Below are 20955 nucleotides of genomic sequence, written 5' to 3'. Positions count from 1 at the left end.
CCTTTGCCTGAGGGACAAAATGCATGAAAAAATATGTTTTTGCATTAGGTCGATTTGAGCCCGACCTAATGCTAATTGCACTTGAACCACTGCAAAGTTTCTACCAGGCCTCCCATAGTCGTTTCATGGTCCTAGTGCTCACATAGTACAAAATGGCCCTTACGCCTGTGCAGAGTTTCTGTCACACAGCCGCAGGGCCAACATTTCAATAAGGACAGACTGAGCAGAATCTGGGAGCAAATCATTTAAAGATGTCCACAGGTCTGGGAGGAGAAGGAGGACCCTAGGAGGAAAATAAAGGGAACCAGGCGTTTGGACATCATGTAATGGCACATTCTGTTTTGTTTAATGATCGTGTTACTTTGTTACACGTATCAGATGCTTCTTAGTTTGTTCTTGATTTTCTTCCTTTGCCTGCTTTTTTGACATAAATATGTGATGTTGGCCCTCATTACGACCCTGGCGGAGATCCATGGTGCAATTTGCACCATGGACCATGGCGCAGAGCTGCCAACTCCGCCATGGGGGTTGGCGGACTTACCGCCCCATTCCGACCTTGGTGGGGCGGTAAGTCCCCAATCCCCATTTACCCTTCCCCATTCCCATTTTTGCCCCATAGGGTATAATGGGAGTGGGGAAGGCGTTAATTACGCCACCGTAGAATACGGTGGCGTAATTAACGAGGGGTCCCGTAGCGCCATGGATTTTTCCGCCCGGAAAATCTGGGCGTAAAAATCACCATGGCGCTACGGAAAGTCCTAATCTGGCGGAGAGGTACGCCATGCATTACGCTGGCGTAAACCCCTCTCCGCCAGGGTCGTAATGAGGGCCGTTATGTTTCATTTTCATTGAATGTTTCTAATTTCTGCATAGGCCGCAAAATATTTAATTTTACCTCGTGTTTTTCACTTCTTCAATACATCGTTGGGAATTTGCGATAGGGTACATTTCCATGCAAGCAATAAACCATTGCAACCTTGATAAAAACACATATTTTGCGTATGTTAATTTTAGCTTTGCCTAGAAACTGACAGGGTCTATTCACTTTACAAAGCTTTGAACAATGCACTATTTGAGTAATGCACCTCCTGAAACTCACCGGCCAGCAAGCAATTAACATGTATGCGCTGTAGCTCTTTCTCACACACATCTTGCAGGAAGAATTGTCAACCGTAGGACACTGACCTGGATTTTAGGGGAGAAAGAGGGCTTCCGGATACTCCCCCAGATTAATCGTCTATAGTGTCTCCACCTATGGTTTCAGGAGGATAGGTCAGGGGCAACGTGCTCGCCTTGGAAGCAATATGACACAGGTTTGATCTCTGGGTCCGCGCTTATAAACCACTGGGTATTAAATAACCAATCATACCATGTCACAGTGGCTTCTGATGCTCACGCCTAAGGGCTGCCTTTTGGGCCACGCCTCTATGAGAGCACAATCACTGCTCTTCCATTGACACCCTGACCTTTAGTGCTAAGCAAGACATGTTGTTTTCCTGAAGAAGGACCAAAGGTAGACAATCGTACTCTTTTATGATCAAATGACCTTCTTTTCAAGCGGGAACCAGCTTTGGCAATAACAGTGACAGTGGCATAAAACCTTGTTATCAGTGTGCTATGATAAACCTTTTACAGCGGAAAAAGTCCGCTGTGGCAGTGATGCTTGGTATTCTGCATCTGTTGACTGGAACAACACTCAGCTGCTCTTGTATACATTCTTTTATGGGAACTTTTACAGCAGTGATATATGCAAATGGTCTCCACTAACTAGATGCGATAAAGTATTCACAGCTGATTGATCAATATATACCGCAAGTCTCGGGGTCTTCGTGACAAGGCACAGGCATAATCTTGCACTTTAAGTTCCTTTATACCGTAATATAAATCCAAGGCCACTTACAATATATGTTTATGTGCGTTTGGAGGTATTGTGTCCTTTATGAAACTTGGGGGCCTCATCCAGGAACCCCGAGTGCCATATTCTTTTACTCAGCATATTTCCAGCGGTTTTCTTTCTGTCTCTCTTCTTGTAGCAATTATATCTCTCCTTCCTCTCTCCTCAGTTTTCTTTCTCCATTGGACCTAAAACCTCTCCTTTTCGTACTGCCTCTATCTTCCTCTCTTCTTTTCCTGTCACACCGTTCGGCATTTAGTCCTGCTGCTTTTTTCCCTTTTCTCTTTCTCTGAGGTCATGTTTCATTTCTGTTCATCTCCATTTGTGCCCTTTTCTGTTCCTTGTTCCATGCGATCTTGTTCTAGCATATGCTATCACCAGTGGCGGAGCCAGGTTTTGATGCCAGGGGGCGCAATGTGTTCCTCAGGGGGTGCTGTGCCGGTCAGGTCAGAGGGGTCAGGCTCACTACCATTTCCTTAATTTTGCAGGTATAACTCGGAACTGTTGATAGGGAGCTATACAGTTCATACAGTATGTCTGTATGTTGCAGCATTTAGTTGGCGTTCAATTATAAATTAAAACAGTTATTATAATGTGTATGTTTCAGCATTATTTTTCTCCTTCACCCTCTCCAAACTGCTAATTGGGATGGTTAATATTCAAGGAAAACTGTATGCATGATGGCTGCAGATATAAGAGCTAAGGTAGCAAACATTTTAGCCAACAAATTACTCATGTGCTTTGGAAGACTTTTTAATATTTTTTTTAATTATTATTTTTCAAAAAGGTCGTGATCAGAAAGCTCACTTTTAAAAGCAGCATGAAGGGGAATAATATTGTCGATTTTTGTTTTAATTTGGTTAATTGTGGGCGGCTGGCCATAACGGTTTATATCATTACATGTAATTTAAGGGTGTGCTCAACAAGCCGGTTAGACAGCTTAGTTGGTTGAGTGCTCGCTGCTGCAATCTATGTGTGATCTGCAGGTTTGAGTCCCGGCATGTCCTGCTCAGCCTTTCATCCTTCCGAGGTCGATAAATAAGTACCAAGTTCGGTTGGGATAACAATTGTAGTATGTAAATATGTTCTATGTACAGTCCTTTGGCAAACGCGCTACATAAAAAAGTCAAGTAGCACATTCAAGTAAAACACTGGAGATCAACCTAAATGTTGTTTGCCATGGATCACAAGTCTGCGCTACCATTCAATATTCTGCAGGGACTGCAAAGAAGCAGAGGATCTGGAAGGGCTGTAGCAAGCCAAAGGTTATGGCTGGGTTGAGGAGTTTATACATGGGTGTACGTGTCTGTAGGGTGAGGTCAGCTTGTGCAGAACAGTGTAGAGGGTCTCCAAGGGAGTGTATGGGAGTAAGTGAGCAGGACTGAGAAGCTTGGGCATTTTCCATTCTCAGTAAAATAGCTCAGGGTAATTTGCCTGCTGACGAGATCTGCAGCTAATCTCCAAGGGAAAGTTTCCACACCCGCTACCCTGCACTGTATCTATTCACACTATCCCATTGCTTGCCTGCTCACACACAACCTCTACGCTCTTCTCAACAGTCCTCGCACACCCTCCTTTCACCAGCTCTCTCCTTCACCCACCTTTCTCCACTCTCTCGTTTGCCCACCTCAACACAAAACCTCCCTTTCTTCCTCATCTCTCTGAATCTTGCTTAAATCTCTCTCTCCTCTCGCACATACACTTCTTTCGCACATGTGCCTCTCACTCGTACACTACTCATTCATATCCTACACTCTCCTTTGTCTCCATCTTTCTCACTTTCCTGTACCTCATATTCCTTTGGCTCAGGCACCCTACTCTTTCTCTCGCACCAGCACTTCTGTTATTTCTCATTTACGCTGCAGAAGCATCCCTGCTCATTTTAACTTACTGTGCACGAACACCTGCGCTGCTTCGTGTGTACATTCCCCATCTGCTTACACTCTCAATGCACTTAACTTGCATAAGCTCTGATTTACTTTGCACAACCATTGTAAAGTGCTGCAAGGAGGCCTTATTGGTGATGTGCTGTACATTGACGGGAAAGCAGAGAATGTTAAGCACTCGTCCCATACATCAGTGTCCAGCCTGCAAGACACTGGTTCAAAACTGGGCCAGGTTGGCTCAGGCCTTCCTCTCCCTGTGGTTGATTGAGTACATTTTGCTGATAGCATCATCTATTACTGCACTTAGTTTTGGGAAGAATCGGGCACGAAATTTACATTTAAATGGGATACCAATAAATATTTTATCCTTTTACCACCATCTCTCCCAGACTCTCTACCTCCGGAGGGATGGAGGAAGGGAGGAAGGAAGGGAGGAAGGAAGGAAGGGAGGGAGGGAGGAAGGGTGAGAGGGAGGAAGGAAGGGAGGGAGGGAGGGAGGAAGGAAGGAAGGAAGGAAGGAAGGAAGGAAGGAAGGAAGGAAGGAAGGAAGGAAGGAAGGAAGGAAGGAAGGAAGGAAGGAAGGAAGGAAGGAAGGAAGGAAGGAAGGAAGGAAGGAAGGAAGGAAGGAAGGAAGGAAGGAAGGAAGGAAGGAAGGAAGGAAGGAAGGAAGGAAGGAAGGAGGGAGGGAGGGAGGGAGGGAGGGAGGGAGGGAGGGAGGGAGGGAGGGAGGGAGGGAGGGAGGGAGGGGGGGAGATTTGTAAAGCAGCAACTGGTAACTTGGAGTTATCTCCTAAAAATAATTGTGGGCATTTAAAACTGCAAAAGAGACCTCGTGGTGGTTGTGTCAGAGAATCAACTTTATAACGCTTGTTGCTTTTCATGGTAGCTGCTGGTCAATCGGGTGCCTTTGGGCGTCGATTGATTTTATATTCCCCCTTTAACAGAAATGGGAATATTGTGTTTACTAGGGAAGCGCACAGAGGGCAGACCGAACATTGCCGCTGCTAATCATGGAGATTAGGCTGAAACAATTGCAGCAGCTAATTAAAGTACAATGCTATTGTTAGCATCTCTTCTCAGACAGAACTACTGGGAATTCCGAACCGTGCCAAAACAGGGATAAATTAGGTTTCCATGCACCAGCAGCTGGATCCCGCTGATTAAACTGCAAATAAAACCCATGAAACTTACGCTTTGTAGTCCTTCCAATTTCTCAAAGGCCCAGTTTTAAGTGATTCATAAACAGCCAATGCATTTCTCCATGCAGATCTAGGGCCACCATCTAAAGAAGGCACAAAAGGACCCTTCCATTTTGAAAAACGTTACACTTTACCAGGCCTTGAAGAAATCTGCAGCCAGTTTCTAGCTCTGCGGCTTCTGATCATGTTGAGGGTGCGCTTCTCAAAAGAGAATGGTGAACCTGACCCACCCTTCCTGTGAAGTTCTTTTCTGTCGAACGTCATCATCTAGCAAGCGCAACATCCTGGGGCCTTCCACGAAACACCAGGGAAAATGGCCGTGCTGCCCTTTTCTGCTGATCTGAGATTCCTGCACAATCATGATAATGCGCGTTCCTGTGCAGCGCTACATGGCAGACGCCTCCACCTTCTAAATGCTGGTGTTATTATCACCCCATTTGATGGACCTCAATATATATCGTGCTTGAAACGAAAAAGTCTAAATGGGCCTTGCCCCGCATTCGAACCTACAAAGTGCAGGATTTCTTCTTTTCAGAGAAAAGTGCTTTACTTCCGTGTTTTCCACCAGGATATACACATTGGTTTAATGGTGCCCTCTCGTGATAGTCATTTTGTTGGAGAAAGGCACTTTGGTGTAGTTTGAGTGCAGGTAATTTGATGCAAAGCTATTATCTTCAGTTACACAAAAAACTTTCTTAATAATACAGCCTCCACCCCCTCCCCAGTACAGAAGGCGGGAAGTCGGAAACCTTACACAAAACCGTCTTTTACCAGACCTGCCAATGCTGTACCTGTTCTCTGTGTGACAGAAGCTTACTTTTGGGCTTACTGCACAGAAACACCCAGACTCGCTTGTAGTGGAAAAGGTCTTTAATGTGACAGGCCAAAGCTCACAAATAACTGCTAACATGGCTCCCTGGCCTTACAGACTAACACAAGATGTTTTAACAACCAAGCAAAATTTAATAATTAAACACTTTCAATTCCCCCAACAATTAAATAATTAAATCAGTTCCACTTCCTCCCTACCTATCCCTTGGTCCCTACCGTCTCCTTACCATCTTCTCGAGGCGTCCCGCTTTCTCCCCGGGGGCCATGCCCCTCCATCTTCAATACCTGTTCCCCCGGGTAGCCCGTTTGTGCAAACAGCACAACCCCCATCATTTCCCGTGCATTCCCCCATTGTGCTTCACTCCCCCATCCTCTAAAATGGGCCATGCCCCCGGCAACCAACAACCTAAATACCATAGAACTCCCCTCAACACCAAACTCCTTCTTCATATGACCTGCAGCCAGGCTGACCTGCCACATCAGCAACGGAAACTTGACATCATACATTTCCCAACTATTGCCCTAGCCTGTCACATGAAAACTGCCAACAACAATGCCCCCCCCCCTCCTGCCCTTCAACTCTAAACATAACAAACCCATGAAAATCTTGAGGGGGAAAAGCAAAACCAAAAAATACCTAAATAAAACCCACCTCCCCAAAGATGTGCACCCTTGGCGTCCTAGAAAAAAGGGGGTGGGCGGGCGGGGACAAACGCTTGTCCTAACTGTCGCCTGCTCCCGAACCTTCCCACCCCCCTTAAATACCCCTGGAGGCACTTTGCGCAGGCCTGCTCGCTGGCTTGTGCAGCGCCCAAAATAACCCCGGGGGGAACGCGAAGCCCCCTTTGCTGTTGGACATGCCGGACATATTCTGTGTGTTTGATGGAAGTGTCTATGTCTAATGTTTGTGGTGCATGCATTCTATGTGCATGTGGGATGCTTGCACTGCTCATACTGTACATGCTCTGTGCAATGCTGTGTCTCCTGTTGTGTGTGTTTGCGAGAGAGTTATAGTGCCACTGATTGTGTGCTTGCCTTGTAAATGCATGCAATAGTTAAGGTTTAAATGATGTCGAAATAAAAGCTTGGAAAGTTCTATGGTGGTATTGTATTTTTATAATTTAAATTATGCAGCATCCCAGGGGTCATGTTTGTTGCAGGGGTAGGAAAACGTACAGGCTAGGATTATGTGTACTTTGAGGATTTACACATGATTTTTGTATTGACTTTATGTTCATCATTCAGTCCCTCCCCTCCACATAAACCTGAAGCTAGCCTCGTACACAGAAGAGGTACAGCATGGATAGCAGTGCACGTTTCACTTAAGAAGAGAAACATTGCGCGCGTGCATCGCTCTCCCGCGTAAAGAATATGCACAGTTTTGCTTATAGTGCCGTGTGCAAACACAGATTCTCCCCCACACATAGTAAAGATGCAGCAAAAGAACTTAATAAACAATTAACAAACACCTTTCTAGTTTCCACGCGACGATCAGGCACGGCAGTCTTCAAATGGCTTGCCTCAGCCACGGGACGGTGGGTCTGGTCTGCAGGCAGGCCGCGCAGCAGGAGAAATGCGGGCGTTGCTGCTGTGGCCATAGGTGTCTCTCTGACTCGGCTGGATTTAGACAGGTCTGTGTCATGTGGAGTGCGTGCAACGTGAACGTGCCCCATCCCCCCTGCGTGTTGCCAGGGCACTGAGCGGGCAGGCTTCAGATAGATTGGGGCCTGGGGAAATCTTTTTAGCACCAAAGTGAAAGTTACACCATCCCCCAACCAGGGATTCTTTCTAATTTTAACTCACATCCGCTGGATACGGTTTATTACTATTATTTCAATTGTTCTCCAATTAAAGTTGAATATGGTACTTAATTGTTTTTTAAAAAGTACCTTCTACTTGCTTGAGGTCAGTAAACTAACCTTTGGAGATCAAACACGTGATCACAAGGTCAAAGTAACTTGGGCCTTACCTGAAGTGCGGCCGACACTTCCTTCTGGTCCTAGAGGTAGAAGATGACTTATACCATTACATTCCCACAGATTCTATCCCACACAATGACCTCTATACCTTTTTGTGACATACATACAATTGTTTGGCCGAAGTTCTGTTAGAGGCTGCCTTCTCCTGAGTTTGATTTTTCATCATTTCAAATTCTTCTCGACCTCTCAGTGCACTCATTTCACTGTGTATAGCCCTTCAGTTTTTGGAAGCCTGTAAATGCATAACTGTGTTGTGAGCCAGGATTGTTGAAAGCCAGGCTCCTCTCAGGGGAGCACTGCACTAGGGGAAAAAGGCAGGGGCCGGAAAAGGAAGGAGAAAGGTAGAAATAAATAAAGTAGATGTTCCAAGCAGGTCGCGGCTCCACGTGTCCTCCTTTTAAAGTTGTGTTAGAGTGCCAACAACTGGCGTCAAAGAGGATGGACCGCCTGACACTGCTCTCTGCTACTGCAGCGTCCTGATCAGCTACGAGTGTGGCGTCCATCTGAAGGCATTCCTGTATCACGCCCAGCAGAGAAGCGGCGTCAGCAATATTTCCTGCTGCTGCAGCTTCTGATCTCTGCCACCAGCGTCCTGTGGATTGCGTCTGTGCGACGCTTCCCGCTCCAGGGCCACTCTGCCGGTCCACTGCATCGGACCGATGCATTCAGTCACCCCGCTGGTCTACAGCATCCTGCAGCCTTGAGGCTTGCTGCAAAAAACTTTCACACAAGCAAAGGGGATACAAAAACATAATTACAAATATAACTATATGTACAGAAAACCAAGGAACAAGGTAAAGGATCACTCGACCTGGAACAGAAAATAAAATTAAGGGCAAGCAAAGAAGACAACATTTTTTTGTAAATACTCATGATTACATATACAGAGGAAGAGGAACAAGACAAAGGATCCACAGGTGCAAGAGAAAGGGTAATGTAAGGAAGGCATAGTATCAAACAGTAAGTCAGACACAAGTGATCACAGTTCAAGGGTGTTTATTGAACTTCAATTGGGTTTGAAAAAACAGCTATCTAAACCTAAATCTAAAGATGGGAGCAAGCTACGACCACCAAATAATAATAATGCAGTCCTAGTGGTGTCTTGTCAAAATAAAAGTTCCTATACTGATAAACCTATTGGTGTCCAGTCAACTGGTCGACTGCAATTTGGTCGACTGCAATTTGGTCGACGCAATTTGGTCGAATGCCAAATGGTCGAATTTTTTTTTTTTTATATATATATGTGTTTTGTGGGTTTTCGTGTGGGGAAAAAAAATAAAAAAGAAAAAAACGGGGGTTGGGGGGGGGACCCCCCCAAAAAAAACCAAAAAATGGGTAAAAAAAAAAAAAAAAAAAAATTCGACCATTTGGCATTCGACCAAATGGTGTCGACCAAATTGTCTGTCGACCAAATGTTTTCGACCATTTGACTGGTAACCAAACCTATTCTCAATCCTTACTTCTAAATACAACTAGTGTGGGAAACAATGTTATGCAAAAGAAAAGTGTTCAAGAAATGATATGTCAGAATATTCAAGCTGTTGGCTTCCCTTCCCCACATTTTCAGCAAGGGACAAGGCAGCACACTCGAGCTTAGCAAAGTCTCTGGCTTCTATAGCATGAGGGTGCAGTTCAAAACTTCAACACCTTGGCCTTCTGTGCCAAAGTTTCTTTGCTGTTCAAACTCTCTAATTCAGAGGGCCTGATGCAATATGACAAACAACAAAATTCCTTTCCTTATTCCAGGGTTTCACACGTACAGATTCTCAGGGGATTCTCTGTTCATCCCGGGTCCCCCTCTACCAGGCTCAGACCCATTTCAAAAACAAAACCTTCTCTGGTGATTTTTGCTTCATCCCGGATCAGCCTCTGTCAGGCTCAGACCCACTTGAACACAAAGTTTCAAATGATCTCCATATGCCGGGCTCGGACCAACTTTATCAACTTTGCCACCAATGTTCTTTACTGTATCAACATCAAAGACTTTCTATTGTGCACAGGGTTTTGCTTGGCCCGTCGCAGGACCACGTTGATTCACAATTCTCTACAACTCTTTCAATTTTCAATCGGATACCTTACAGAGACCTTCGATTGAGCAACCACATGGTGCCGGACCACTCTGTCAAGGGTATCGTATGTTCGTTTCAAAGTTCAGTCACTCGCCAACTTCACATGCATCTTTTATCACATGTATTTCAAACAATGTTCGTTCCAGCGCTCACTATAAAATGTTGCCGCTTGCAACCTTGCCTTCAACATAGACCGGTCTTGTATCGGTCTCCCCAACTCACCGGCTGTGTTGATTTCACTAATGCTGCTTTGTTGTTGGAGCCAATGGCAGTACCACGGCAGCAGGTAATTCTCCCTAACTTGAGGGCCCTGGGTATCTCCGACACACAATGCAGGATTCTACAGCCTGTTTTTCTGGTCTTACGCTTTCCAATCTCGAGAGTTCATGAAAGAAATGGTTCCTTGTTGAAAAGGTCAAGGGAACTTCCCTCCTTGCGATCCCCTTCTGTTTCGCCGTCTTTCTCCTCTTGGTAAATTGCCATCTTGGAACAGCTGTTTCCTGTTTCCTCGTGTGCTTTGCCTCGCTCAGAGTGTACTCTCGTGCTCCGCCTTTTATCTGTGTGGGGAAGCTTAATGGAAGTCTGTTGTGTGTGATGGTCAGTAATTGCCTGACCTTGTCTGACCATTGTATTGGGACACGTCAGGTATATGGCTTGGGTGTTAGTCCGTTGTCTCTCACATCGGGCTGTCTGTGAGAAAGTGTTTGTGTTGTAAAGGGGGGTAAAGGGGGTTGGAGTGCCTAAATATCCTACTTGGTAGGATGGGGTAAAAGCGTTATAAGGAAGGGGATAACATGTCTCACCATCCAGTGTCCCACTCCCCGAAAGACCCCTCACCCAGGTGATCCTCCCGCACTGGTCCACCCCCAGGAACTGGATCCAAAAGCATGTGTCCTGGCCACCTGGATGACAGATCCCTGAGATACCTTCTGGTTTCTCACAGTAAGGAGACCATACCCTTATGGAACACTGGCCCTGATTGTGCACAGTATGGCTGCTACAAAAGACTGGTCCAGGGCATATGAAGACACCCTACCGTAGTCCCATGAGGCTGCACACACATTGAGGCAGCCGCAACCAGCAATTTGGGGTGGGGGTGTCACCCCTCCAAGCTGCTTGCATACTCCACATCAGGGAAGGGCGACTGAACCACTGATACCTACCACAGACCTCGTCGAAGTCCCTCACACAGAGAAAGGATGAACAACCTGGCTGCCTGGCACACCAGAGGTAACTGTAATTTCCTGGGAGAACACCATGGAAGGCCAAAATTCCATACAGAGGGCCCCGCTGACCAGTGCGAAAGTGTCATTCTTAAGGAAGCCATGCCCATTTACATGACTACTGCAACAAGCCAAGGGCCGACGTTGGGTTAAAGAATTAGATGCTTTCATCAGAGCGACATTATCAAGATGATCCCACCTGTGGAGAGAGCTAGTTATGACGATCTTGTTGCTGCCCAGAACAGGAAGCTAGTGATACAGCCCAATAGAGACTATGAGAGGTATGCATTCAATCAAAGCTCTCAATCCTCGCATTAAACAGAGGAAAAGTTCATCACGCGCCTTTGACAGAAACTGGTCCACTGCCAATTCTTCCAGTTTTCAGATGATGAGGCCATCCGGCTTTGCGTCATCGAGTGCTGTGTGTCGTCCACTCTCTGGAAACAACTCCTAAAGAAGCCGCTCACCATTTATGAGGTAATCGAGATTGTGAGAGTCTTGAATATGTCGGGAAATATAAGCGATTGCTATAGAGACGCCAAGGAAGATGAGCGAAAGAGACGAGGCTGTAGCTCCTTTTTCGACAACACGAGATAATACCAAGGGGCATGCCCACAGCCCTACCATCTGAAGGCCCCCCCCGAGAGATGGATACACGCAGATGAGGATTAGCCTTGGCCCACAGAGGACATGTTTCTGATGTGGCCAGGTGTTCCCGCATGTGGGCATGTATCCAGCTGTTAGACAACGATGCTCGAAATGTGGTAGGGAAGGCCTCTTCCACACCATCTGCCATCAAGGGAGGCTGTTCCTGACCCCGAGAAGCCAATGTCCATGGGGATGCGAGACCGAGTACACAGGCTCCGTGGAGGCCACCGCCCATCTATTCCCAGATGTCAAGGAGAACAATAAGGGCCATGGGTTAACGCTGGATTATGGAGAGACACCAGCTGAAGACAAGCCATCCCCAACTGGCTATTCTCCTGAACAGTATGACTTCCTGGGGACCTGTACCACGAGTATGACACAGGGTTTGTACCCAGAGTACACAGACAAATTCATAAACCTGATGCACCGCAAGCTGGAAGGTGCAGAGGCCCCGAAGGTGATGGTTAGGTTAGGAGAGGCAACATGCTTCTTGATCGACACAGGGGCCACTGTAAATATAATGGGAGAACAGGAATTTGTTCGGACCGGAGACAGGAAAGAACTGACACAGCTAAAGGTACGCATCTTCCAGTGGGGGGCCAGTGCTCTACTACTGTCCCTTGGACAATTCCAGAGACCACTGTCAGTCAATGGGAAGACGACCGACACCACTGTACATGTGCTCAGAAGCCCCATCAGAGGGAAGTGTCTACTCAGCTACTAGACAGCAAAAGAATAAGGGCTGATCGATGTTCACTACAGTGGAAAACAAAGTGGTCTGGTGCATCGGGGGCCCAACAGCCAATGAAAACATCTTCCACATGACAGGAATAACCATGGGGAAGGAACCCATCAGGAAAGCATTTCCCGACCTATTCAAAGGGCTTGGAGAGCTGAAAGGCACAGTGGTGTGACTTCATATTTACACAAGAATACAACATGTACCACAACCCCCCATGAGGGTAGGATTTCACCTGCATCAGGCAGTGTCCAGAGAAATGCAACAGCTGATGGACAGCAGCATCATCAAGAACGCTGTGGGGCTGACCCCATGGATATCACCCCTGGTAGTCATGCTGAGGGAGACGAAATTTGACTCTGTATTGACATGAGGGTGGCCAACATGGCAACAGAGCGAAAAAGACAGCCAGGCCCCAAAATCTAAGACATGATCGTCCAACTGAATCGTGCCATCAAGGTGTCCAAGATGGATGTCAATCAGGGATACCACGAGCTGGAGTTACACCCAGAGTCAAGTATGATCACAACGTTCTCCACTCACAAACATCTGGTTCATTATAAATGCCTCAATTTTGGATCTCGTCGGCCACAGAGATTGTTCAAGAGGCAATCCGTAAACTACTGCTAAAAGTCAAGTCAGTGTTTAACTACCCTGATGACATCCTGATCTATGGGGCCACCCAGGAGGAACATGATCAGGCCCTCTTGGAGGTATGCAAAATGTTACACAAGGCAGACCTCACTTTGAACTATGAGAAATGCAATATTAACAAAAGAAACTACATTTTTATGGACATGCCTTCTCAAGCCAAGGCGTGCAACCCAACCCTGAGAAGGTACTGACCATCTACGAGCTGCCAGCACCGACCCAGCTAGCAGACGTTTGGTAATTCCTGGGAATGGTAGGATACAGTGCCAGATACCTCCCGTGCTATGCAATCACCACTGTACCATTTGGGAATCAATTGTGAAAGGACTAGCCATTCAAGTGGTCTTGTGAATGCTAGACTGCTTTTGACACAATCAAGGCAGAGCTCTCCAGTACCTTCCACCTGGCCTATTTTAACCCAGAATGGCACTCAGAGATTGTCATGGATGCCGCCCCCGTGGGGCTGGGAGCCATACTTGCCCAACGTGAAAACACGGAGGCCCTGGCAAGCTACATTGTGGCTTATGCCAGCTGGGTGCTGTCCCAGATCAAATGTGTCTACTCCCAGGCTGAGAAGGGGAGCCTGGCCGCTGTCTGGGCGTGTGAATACTATCACCATTTTATCATCAGCAAGAGGTTCACACTTGTGACGTACCACCAGGCCCTGCTGTCGCTGTTTGGCAATCCATGGACAAAGATGCAGCTAAGAATTCAAAGGTGGGGCATCCGCCTCCAAGAATATGGCTACCGCATTGTTCACAGACCAGGAGGGGACAACAATCCAGCCGACTATATCTCATGACACCCTGAGCTGTGACAGTGGTGCCAGAGGGAAGGAGATGCAGAGTACCTTTGCTGCATCACTGCCCATGTTCTGCCTCCATCGTTGATGTTAGAGGAGCTAGGGCTATCATCAAAAGAAGACCAGTGCCTCATTAGACGCTCGAACTGACCAGTGCCAACAAGTGGAAGGACTACAGGCAGTGGATACACCTGCGCCAAGGAGCCGACAGGAAAGAGATAGAATGGTTAACCAAGTCTGCACGGAGCTGGCGTGTCGGATCAAGGGATACCTCTGAGAGGATGCCACCTGGTCGCACTCTTGGCACTCATGAGGAACCTGGTGCTGACAGCACATGAAGGTCAGCCGAGGGGTGGAAGCTATCAAGTAGCTGCTCAGATAAACCGTATGGTTTCCATTCATGGACAACATGGTGGAGGAGGCAGTCAAGAAGTGCTTTCCATGGCAGTTCACATCCAAAAGCGACCCGCCTCTCCTGTTACAAAACACTAAGATCCCAGAGAGCGTGCAGCATAGAGTCACACTGGACTTCTATGGACCCCTTGACAGAGGACACTACTTGCTGGCCATCATGGACACATTCTCAAGGGTTTGCTTTGTGAAAAGGACCGTCTCCACCGCATTCACCCAGGTTGTGGGGATAATTGATGACGTTTTCCGCAAGTGGGGCATTCCCCACACAGTGAAGACAGACAATGGACCACCATTCAACGGCCATGAGTTTCACGTATTTGCCAAACATCTAGTGTTCGTACACCAAAGGGTCACACTGCTGTGGCCCTAGGCCAACGGGATGGCTGAGGGGTTCATTGTTTCGATAAAAAGGATGATCCAGAAGGCCATGATTGAAGGGATGCCAATCCAGCAAGCATTGTGGATGCTACGACAGTATAGAAACACTCCACACACCGCAACAGGAGTGCCAACTGGGGACCTGTTGGTAGCTTACCAGGCAAAGACAAGGTTGCCCCAAGCTGTGGCAAGTTGGATAGAAGGAGGTGGAATGGAAGTGACAGAAGTAGACATACAGGAGAGAGAAGCACAAGGAAAGGAATTGACGAAAGAATGAACTGACTGGAAAAGAGGAGCGAAAATGAAGGATTCAATGAGGGGGATGAAGTACTAGTAAAGCAGAGAGTACAACATAAACGAGACCACGCCCCTGAAGGTGACAGAAATAAACGTGGCAATGGTCATGGCCCAGAATGAAAGGAACACCTGGTACAAGATGTGGAGAAAACACTCGAACAGGAGCCTGCCCAGACCCAGAATGGTGGCAGGGCAATGGATGGTGAAGAAGGAGCCGAGTGACTGGAAGAGTGAGGACTGCTGCAACAAGGAAGCGACCGAAGCGACCAGCAGCAACAAGCTGTCAAGAGCCCCAGCAGACTCATCGAAGAGATATGACATGGATGCAAGGAGATATTTGTAGGAGATGTGTTGTGAACCAGTAGTGTTGCAGGCCGGACCCCTCTTGGGGGGAGTGCTGAGCCGGGGGAAAAAGGTGGGGGCCAGAAAAGGAAGGAGAAAGGTAAAATAAATAAAGTCGATGTTCCAAGCAGGTCGCCGCTCAATATGTCCTCCTTTTACGGTTGAGTTAGAGCCAACAAACTGTATGTTTGTCACAATGGGCCTCATTACGAGCATGGTGGTAGCCGTGCCAGTATGGCAGGCACAGCTACCGCCATGCTCGCTACCAGCACTGCCTCCCGCGATTGGGCAATAACCGGACCATTACAAGATGAATGGCCCGGTAATTGCCCATTCGCGGGTGGCAGTATTGCCAAGCTCCCGATCCCCATTCTGCCCAATAGAGCAGAATGGGGGTGGGGAGCATGGCTGCACCGGCACCGTTGATAACGGTGCCGGCGCAATTACGAGTTCTGCTCACGGGTGTGGCACAGGCCGCAAGGTAAGACCTGGCGGGCTGTCAGGAACCCGTAAGCAGAACTCGTAATGCGGCGGGACGGTATGAACGGTGCCGGTAAGGCACCGGCACCATTCATACCGTCACCGCTACCCTTATAATGAGGCCCAATGTCTCACTAAATTGGTTTCTATGTTTATTTATTTTATTTATTTTTATATTTGTAAAGCACCTAGCAGCCCGGAGGCATTGCGGCGCTGTTTCAAGAATGTGACTTAGTTACAGGGGTTGGGTACGCATACATTATACATTGTTTACAGGCAGTGTTCCAATGGTCATCAGTTATACATTTTTAAAGGCAGTGTTCCAGTGGTCATATGCCTTCCTGTTAGGCATGACGAGCGAGCGGCTTACACGAACAACAGGGTTTTTAAATCTTTTCTGAAACTTTTCCTAGTGACTTACTTTTATCTCACTCTATTCTCTCTTTCTTTAAACAACCCCAGATCATGTTCCCTAAACTCTCTCTGTCTAGCTATTTTGAATGTTAGTTTTTAATTTGTTTAATTCTAGCAATAAGCCCCCATTCTGGGTGCTTTACCGGCTGGTAACGGCCACCAGAGCCTTGGCGCTGGGCTCCCAGCACCATTCCAACCGTTAAAGCCCCAAAAACAGGGGATTATAGCTATTAGCACCCCAAGGCTAATTTGCCGGGTGCTGACAGCAATTTCGTTTGTGTGAATCAACGGGTCATGATGAGTGTGTGACCCATGGATTCTTACAAATGCATCCTCACCTAGGAACTAGGAAACACAAGGAAACAAGTATGTATTCCCATGTATTATTAATTTTAGTACTTCGCTGGGAGCAGATAGTTTCACACATAGTGTGGGCATCTCCCATGAGGAGCTTCTGCTGCTTGAACAAGAGTTTGATGTTCCTTCATGCCAAATCGTGTCTTCATCCTTCCAGGGAATTAAACTGAGTGCCACAATGTGGGTGAAGATTATGGTAATTAGGAACACCTGTTCCCAAGTGCTCTGAAACTGGAATTTTCAGTATGTACCAAATATTATACTCACGTGTTTCGCAATTCTTTCTCAAAGCCCTTGTGTCATTATTGAAAAAAGTGTGCATTGATTCGAGAATATTGACATAAATGGTATAAAAATAAAAAATAGTGATAATAATTAACACCTGAAGGAGAACTTTAGTATCTTGACAGCCAGTCAGAATCCAGACCCTCTGGGCATTATTCTCCAGGGTGATCATGGATACTGATGGCTCTCAGGATTCCAGGAGCCACTACACGTGCCACCAACTCTCCCTGCACCCTCCAGCTCCCTCTGACCGCAGTCCTCCTGACTTCCACCTTTCTCATTTAGCTGATAGCCGTCCGCTGCATCCGCCACCACATGGATGGCATAGAAACCAAAAAAGGACTAATGCTTCAAGGCCACCAAGAATCCTTGTTAGAAGTGCGGGTGGGGAGGGAATTCTGGGGATCAGGGGAGGAGGGGGGAGAGGAGGACCACTTACCTGGTTTCCCAGAGGCACAAATGGCAACCTCCAACCGTGAGGAGGCTCGGAGCAGCAGTATTACGTCTGGTAACAACAACATTCTGAGCCTCCACATAGGCTCGGAGGCTGCCCCCCATCCCCACCCCCCACCGCTGGTACTAATGAAGTATAATGATCTCTTATGCTCTCTTGCGGTGGCTCGTGTCCAAAAGCAGCATTACCAACTACACCAAATTCCAAGTGGACAGGTCTACCTTTAGGAAGGGGATTCAGTTGCTGAGATCCTGTCATCTTTTATAGCCAAAAAGAAAATCTCAGAACATAAATGTACATTGCATTTCAATGCAGAACCTTTTAATGATATGTGGGGATTTGTGATGATAAATGATTCCATAAACATTTTGTTCTACTTTTGCACAGGTTTTAAAAGAATTCACCAGGATTGAAGTTGACATTTACATAGTTGGTATAGACAGTAAGTATGTTACTGATTCAGTTGTTTAAAATGAACAGCGTTGTTTGTGTTTGTATTTGTATGCCTATGTTTTATTTAAGGAACTTTTCAATCAAAAAATCTTTAAAGAGAAGCCTGTGCTTGTTGTGAGGTGCAGGTTGCGCATAAGAATGTGTTTAGTGGCAACATGAGCAATTGGTAGCACACATTCCTAGATCAGGTGCTGAGAGTGTAGTGAGACAGTGCGTGGAGTCACAAGTAACAGTCTACAGCATGCTGTAGAAACTTAGAACTGGAGGTGAGGTGTCTTATGTGCGCTAAGCCAGGCTTCAGTGGGTAGAATGTTGCACATCAAGAGAGCATAGAACTATCCCACTCAAAAGCCAAAACTTCCCATTTCGGCAAAACATGCCCAGTGGGAGCAAAAGGAAGGTGTTTCGTCTGCCAAAGATGTTGCTTTTCTTTTGGCAGTAAAGGATCAACAGCCCTAATCGTTTTTATAACCATTAAGTGATCATTTCCAACTTTAATAATCTTCTAAATAACAGGGAAAATGGGCTCGATAAGGGTAATCACTTTTTTAATCCCCTAAAAATGTATCACTTGTTTAAATGGCTGCCATTATTTCAAAATTCATACAATGTATTTAAATATATAGTAGTTTCCAAATCTAAACGAAAAGGTGCCAGGCTCATGGAAGATGGCAGAGTTCGTCCCCATTTACAAAAAGGGAGGTATGGAAAGCCCTTTCAACTATCACCCTATCTCCCCTTTGGCTATAATGGGGAAGATGTTTGCAAAAGCCCTTCTGAAAAAAGTGCAGGAATGGGTGGGAAGGAAATCACTGCTTAGCCATCTACAAGCAGGTTTTAGATCAGGCTTGAGTATGGTGGACCAGGGGTTTGGCCTCTATTTGCTAGTCCAGAAACACTTCTCTCTATGTAGATCAAAACTATATGCAGTATTCATCGATTTAAGAACTGCATTTGACAGGGTCTCGAGGAAGTCACTCTGGTAGGTACTAGTGGCTTTGAATATTCCTGAGGCTTTATTAACCCCAATTTGATTGATATATTCTGGCAACTTGGCTACTGTACGATGGAGTTTGGCTGGTGATAATATGCTCCCATTCCCGATGGATAGAGGGGTTTGCCATGGGTGTCCATTGGCTAGCCTGTTATTCTCCATCTACATTAATCCCGTTATAGAACAACTGTCTTAACAACTTTGATTTCCCGCGGCTGGGGAAAGATACATTCCCAGCATTATTTTTTGTGTATGATGCCATTCTCCTTTCTACCACCCCTTCTGGCTTAAAACTGTCTCTGGCTTGTTTTCATAAGAAATTTGTTGAGCTAGGCTTCACATTAAATGTAGGAAAAACAAAGGCTATGGTCTTCTCCCCTAAGAATTCTCCAAACAAACCTTTATCGGTTATAGTGGGAGGGACAAAGCTAGATGAAGTTTCCTGGTACGGCTACCTTGGAATTCACTTTTCCTCCAATGGTGGTTGGGCTCTCCATGGGGACAGGGTTGCCGGGGGTTTGGGCAAAAATTGTGGCTCACTGAAAGAATTCTTCTTCACTCAGGGAGGTGGTGCAGTCGGACCAGTGTTGGTAAATTACAAAGCGCAAGAAAAAGCCACCAGACTTTATGGTTCATAGATTTTGGGGGTCTTTAGGGGCAAGACTGCCAATATAATTGAAAATAAGTTTGTAAAAAGCATCTTGCTACTGCCCTGAGGTGCCTTGACAACCCTGGTCAGAATGGAATGTAATCTGTGCCCTCTGGAAGATGAGCTTGCCATGAGACCTGCCTTCTATTGGTTTAGAATCTGGGAGAACCCAGCATTGGATACATTTTGTGATGCTCTCATGCAGGTGATGAATCTGGAAGGAGGGAGGTGTCTTTGTTGGTTTATCCATGTTAAAAACTCCATGAAACTTCAGATGGAAAAAGCCTGGGCAACATTCAGATCCAACATCATGAAAGGAGGATATTTGTCTCTCTCTCTGGGTTTGGATTACTTGGTTCTTAAACAGAGCCCTGGGTGTGAACCCTAACTAGATATGATTGCCCAAAATCATGCCCGGGCCCTGTACATAGAATTTAGAATGGGATATTTGAGGGTACGTGAATACACAAGCAAATGGAAACATTCAACGGGGGATAATTGCAGACTATGTGGTGAATCTAAGGAAGACACTACATACTTTTTGTTTATATGCAAAGGGTTGAAAGACCTAAGCATTAAATACCTAAAACCACTGCTTGTATTGCATGATATTCGCACTTTAAGTGATGCCAACCAATTTGTCAGAAAATCTGATGATCTAGTAGTAGTTTATTTTGTGGCTAAATATATTCAGCAATAATAATAATAATAAATATATTCAGTAATATTAGCACTTTAGACCCAAGGGCACCACAATTGTTATTGTTTTCTGCTAACCATGTCTACCTCAGAATGTCATACCCAGATTATGTTTTATATTTTTCCTATGTAATGTAACTGAGGACTTTGTAATTGCTAGCTTTATAGCACTGGAAACATTGTTTTAATGCTGATTTTAATGATTTAGGAGAAGAATGGATTTTATAATTTCATATGTGCCCACCCCGGACAATGGATACTCATGTAGGAATGGGAAGATGAGTTTTAACTGCTGTATTTTTGGATCAGTGGAATAATGATTTTCATGTAATTTAATGTTTTTGATGTATTTTTCCGGATTACTCTATAGATGAATAACGGATTATCAATCAATCAAACATATCATTGTTTGTTAAAGACATATTGTATCAAAGTGATTTGTGAGGGTTATTCAAATTGGGCTTTTTAGAATAGGAATACATGTTATACAAGCAATGGAAACAAACACACACACCCTCTTACAAGAAGCTACAGACGTTTTTATGTGTAGGAGGTGGTGGCAAAAATGTTTTTAATAAAGTATTTAAATTTGACAATATTGCAAAAGATGAATAAGACATTTCAAAACAGAACATACATTTCTAGATACAACAACTCATTCTTTTTTTTTACAATATATTGTTAACTTTTGAACAGGCAAGTCTGACCTTGAGTTAAAAAAAAACATAGAAATGTGTATTGCAGAGTAAAACAAATAAGTAAATTATATATTCTAATAAAGAATTCCATTTTTAATTTAGGAGAGTTTGGTAACAGTT

At 45.6% G+C, this 20955-nt stretch overlaps 1 protein-coding gene across 1 annotated transcript in view; it reads left to right on the top strand.

Annotated features, from left to right (window-relative positions):
- The window catches only part of SLC26A3 (solute carrier family 26 member 3), a 109915-nt gene that overhangs the window by 84937 nt on the left and 4023 nt on the right, over window positions 1-20955 (top strand). Inside the window, exon 18 of the mRNA XM_069629154.1 lies at window positions 17730-17784. Within this exon, the coding sequence (XP_069485255.1) occupies window positions 17730-17784 (55 nt within the window). The remainder of the gene's footprint in view (window positions 1-17729; window positions 17785-20955) is intronic.

This window comes from Ambystoma mexicanum, chromosome 12, assembly GCF_040938575.1.
Source record: "Ambystoma mexicanum isolate Mex_15411 chromosome 12, UKY_AmexF1_1, whole genome shotgun sequence".
NCBI lineage: Eukaryota > Metazoa > Chordata > Amphibia > Caudata > Ambystomatidae > Ambystoma > Ambystoma mexicanum.
The sequence above is the reverse complement of the archived record's forward strand: the minus strand, read 5'-3'. Positions and strand labels throughout refer to the sequence as shown.